We start from the raw sequence: 4,702 nt of genomic DNA on the forward strand, positions 1-4,702 counted from the left end.
GACATGGAGTCAATCCTTAAGTGCGTTCTTAGCGTTTGTTAGACATCACGAAATCTGTTAGATCAGATCCGACCAAGCTGACCAAGCCAATGAAAAGGAGAAGCATGGCTCAGGGTCCGGATGGTCCCTGAAGATCTCTCTCTCTCTCTCTTGTATAGCGAGTCTAGTCTATAATCGAGTGGTCCGGATCAATCACTGTAGCCGTATAACGAGTCACGCACGCCAGGCATCAACTACCAATGCCCCAATGTCTTGAAAGAAATAGCGTAGTGTACACTACTGTCCTTACAAGTGCGCGGAGTGCCTGAAGAGGTTCTAGACTCCAGTCTTGCTTCGAAATCTGGAGCCAGGCTCTAGGACTGAGTGGACTTGCCGCCAGAGCCATGTGCTACACTAGCTAGTGTAGATCCAAGATAGGCGAGCTCGCGAGAATCCGTTCCTCGTCTCGCTCAAACCTCGCAGAACTACTCTCGCAAAACTTCTCGCTACTTCTCGCTCGAGATCCCCGGATAGGGCGGGCGGGGGGGCTGGAACTTGTGTTGTTCGGCGACCATTTTGGTCTCTCCGTTCCAGTTGTCCCCGCGTCTCCATGTCGTTTGTCGTTTGTCGTGGCTCCCCTTTCCGGCTCATGGCTTTACCTTTCCGGTTCCCATTTCGATAGATACAAGGTAGGTGGAGGCAGGGTATGCTAATATAGCCTAAACCTGGGTAAGAAGGTAAGGCAGATAGACACCCCCACTGTCATCGCCATCGCCGAGAGACATTTGTAGTGTAGTGTGGCTGGGGAGAAGAGTTTGTTATCCCCGTGGGCTGGTGGGCTATCTTGCGAGCAGCGCAGGAATTTCTGAGTAGTGAAGGTGAAGGTGTTGATGTGCATCTACATGGGCAAGTGTCTGGTCCCTGGGTGAAGGGAGACGCAATGTCAAGAGGAGAAGGAGCGTACCTAGACGTCTGAGTTGAAGGAGGCGCAGTTCAGTTGCGCATCTGCAATCCAATCCAAGTGAAAGGGGTCGAGGAAGCAGATCTTCACATGGAAGTCACAACGACATCATCGGGTTCACGACCCTCACCACCTGCAACCATTCCAAACACAATCTTAAGATCTTCAAAATGCCCTCATCCATCCAACATGGACCTTGAGCATCGTGAACCCCCCAACTCCCTGCCCTCCCGTCCACGTTGTTGCCCACACCCACATTGCGCCCGTTATTTATCTATCCACTTCATGGGCTTGTGGTTGCCCACATTTGCCGATGGCTGCTGCTGATCTGGGGTTCATCACTGTCACTGCCGAACGACAAGGCGCGCTAGACAGGGTCTGGTCTGGCAGCCAGGCCGAGCGCGGGCCTTTTCCGCTCGTTTAAATTTTTCGCTAGAGGTAAAAGGTTGTCGATCACCATCTAACGATACTTGTAAATAGTTGTTTGAGCCCCTTGCCCTTAGTACGATGCCCGCTGTCGCAGATTCTTCAATACAAAATGATGTAAATGGGCGGGGCGGGAAAAAAAAAAAAGGCGGTCGGCGACCTAAGTTCGGTGATTTGTGGGAGTATACCTTACTGCTAGTGTACTCGAGGTAGGCAAGCAAGTACAGTGTAGACTAGACCGAGTGCTTGGTAACTGGGGTTGTCGGGATACTACTGCTACGGTGATGGTGATGGTGATGGTTTGTTGATGATGATGATGATGATGATGATGTCAAGATTCTTCACTTTCCACATGTTGTGAGCCCTGGGCAGATTAAGATTGAAACTGAAGAAGGATATGCTTACTGTTACTGCTTTTATGGAGGTTGTGGAGACTGAACTCCCGACAAAGGAAAATATTTTGCTGGTGAAGGCCGACATCCAAGCTTGTGGGTAGGCAGCGTAGAGGAGGACGGACGTGATTGTCGAACTCCAATATGACCTGTGCAAATGCGACGGTGATAGCCATCGGCAAGATCTCCTTGGTACGGTGAAGATTCAGTTGGGAGATCCGTCACATGAATGTTAACGATCCGGCAAACTTTTGAACATCTCACGCCTCGGAAGAAATACCGATGGATGGAGTCCGAGACGTATGACCCGAGTGAAAAACCAAGTTTGATACCAGTGCGCTGTCTTGATGAAAAAGAATGGTGTCCTGGGCTTCGCGTATTGTGCAATGAGATCTCGCGGTAAACAACACTGAAGGACAAGTCGAAAGCGGGAGTCAAGAGTAGGCAAAATGTCACAAGCAAGCAATGGAGAAGATGATATGAGTATGATGATGATGGAAGTTTCAATTATAGAAGTAACCACTGATGTGGTCCTGACTTCGAATGCTCACTAAACCAAGTCCTCAAGGCAATTTATGCCTTTCCAAATTCCAATGGGGTATCAAATATCATGAGAAAAAACAACTGCCTGAAAATGCTTGAGGAAAAACAAAAACAAATAGGGGTATCAAGTATCGCTAAAAAAAAAACAAAGGAAAGCAGAGAGGAAACTCCGAGAAAAATGCTAATGCCCAAAAAGCAATCCATGTGATCGTTGACGATCTTGGTTGTTTGTCTTTCCCGAATGTGTGGTATATCCTCCCATGAAAAAATAAAAGCAAAAGTAACTTTTTGTTGCCCGACCCGATGCGTCCTGTGTATGTGTGTGTGTGTGTGTGTGTCTCTTCCATGCAAATGTCGTGTCAAAGTAATTAAGAGTAAAGCTAAGAAACACAAGACAATGAAGAAGCGAAGTGAAACCCGCTAGGGGCTGGATGTTTGATGAAAGATAGGAAAAGATGTCGGGGCCGAGTATCACAGACTCAGTCCGACCCGACTAGACCTGCCCGTTCCTCTTCTTTGTTTGAAGCAGCCAGCGCGGCAGGGCGCGGCGTGCTGTAAAACGTGGCAGCAGACATTGTGGCGTTGCACAGGAGAAAGGACCTGGACCAGGAACGGGAAATGAGATCGATGCATCGATCAAATCATCTTCGACCATCCCTTGGCGAGTCCAGCTGCAACTTTCCTATGTGCGAATGCTTTTGTGTTTGTGTCCTTTGGAGGCAGTAGGCCAGGTCTTTTTGGCGGGCTGCGACTGGGTTGTGGTTGGTCGGGATGAATGATTGAAAGGCCTTGATTGTTGAGTTGCGGGGTATTGCAGTGTGTTTGTTGCACCCCCAGTCATGTGTGACTCGATGCGCGGGCGACTGTTCGCCCTTTCCCATTGACCGTCACACTTTGTTGGTCACGGTGAAAAGACCCTGAAGGTGTGAAGAGACCAAGAAAGCAGGGCAGCCACACACGGGCCGCCGGAACTTGCCATGCGAAATCCCGTCTTCTCGCACCCGAAGGGGGGGTGAATGTGAGTGTGAGGGGGTGTGTCTCCACCCAAGGTTCCCCGGTCCCATGAGCCGGTCCGGAGTTGGAGATTTGCCGCGGCATTTTCAGATGGGAAAATGGAACGGCACCCGGAGCCAGGCAAGTGACGTCGCGTGGTCGGTCCAGTGGATGGGATGGGATGGGATTGCTTTGAGAATGGTGATCGATTCAAGTGATGATCCATATAGCCGCGCGCACAGGGCACTCTAGCGGTTTTTGCCGAGGCCGAGGCACAAGCCGGTGCATGATCCGCGCATCCGCATCCGAGGATGCAAAGCAGGGAACTTGCCCGTTACACACACGAACCCTTGTGTAGGGGAAGGTCTTTTTTTCCCGTGGGGGTTGATGATGATGATGATGGAGTTGGTGAAAATGCCGATGATGCTGATGCTGATGCGTTGCAAGAAGAAAGAAATAGAAGCGGACGAAAAAAGCCAAAAATAGGGTACTATACAAGTGATAGTTAGCACCGATGAATGAGTTTGGTATGCAATCAGTGTAAGCTTACTCGATAAAAACGAGGTTGCAATCGCCAACGGCACAGGCTGCATCGTGCATGTGCTATACCGTTTACTCGGACTCGGCGATGGGAGTCATGGCGCTGAGCTTGCTCTTGGTGCTCTTCTTGGAAGAAGCCTTGCCGGCGCTGCGTTGACGCTTGGCCTGGGCCTTGCGCCTCTCCTTCTCCCTAACGAGGAGGCTGACCATCTCGCGCTGGTAAGCGGCCTGCTCGCGCTGCATCTCGAGGATCTCGGCCTCAGTTATGAAAGGCGCCTTGGGAGGAGAGTGCATGGGCGAGCTGCCGGTGCTGGAAACGCTGCGAATATCGTCGTCGAAAACATCGCCCATCAAGTCCTCATCGGAAAGGAAGGAAGTCGGGCGCTCGTAGTCAGACTCGGATTCGCAGAGCGAGGTGCGGCGGGGCCACGATGGGAAAGCGCAGGAAGCGTCGGCTCCGGAAGAAGAGATGTTGATCGGAGAGATATCCATCGGCCTCGAGATGCTGGAGTAAGAGCTGCCGTAGGAAGATGATCGGCTGGAAGAAGCCGAAGAGCTGTAAGAACCGTATGAAGAGTACATGGTTGCTGTTGTGTGTGTATGATTTGTTGTTGTTGTGAGTAGTAGTAGTATTGTCCAAGTGGATGCTTGTTGCTGATCAGTCGATGATGATGAGATGTGTTGATGATGTCGATATCGGATTGTTGTCGATACAAGTTGGGCTGAAGGTAGCCATGAGATGGGGATGTGAGTTTCTTATATCTATCGTGGACTTGGGACGCAAAAGCAGGAAGCTGGGGAACAAGGGCAGGGGCGGCCAGAGATGTGTCAAGGGTACGTCCCAGGAAACAGGATGCCGTGGATACCA

General features: G+C 50.7%; 1 protein-coding gene across 1 annotated transcript; it reads right to left on the minus strand.

Moving 5' to 3' along the window:
* Positions 1–3,906: 3,906 nt before the first annotated feature.
* On the minus strand, positions 3,907–4,416 carry SMAC4_02472 (uncharacterized protein; the record flags this gene model as incomplete). The annotated part of the gene is made up of 1 exon (XM_003350754.1): positions 3,907–4,416. The coding sequence occupies one exon, from the start codon at positions 4,414–4,416 to the stop codon at positions 3,907–3,909; it is 510 nt and encodes a 169-aa protein (XP_003350802.1).
* Between the last annotated feature and the right edge of the window lie 286 nt (positions 4,417–4,702).

The sequence above is a fragment of the Sordaria macrospora genome, chromosome 5 (genome assembly GCF_033870435.1).
Source record: "Sordaria macrospora chromosome 5, complete sequence".
Taxonomy (NCBI): domain Eukaryota; kingdom Fungi; phylum Ascomycota; class Sordariomycetes; order Sordariales; family Sordariaceae; genus Sordaria; species Sordaria macrospora.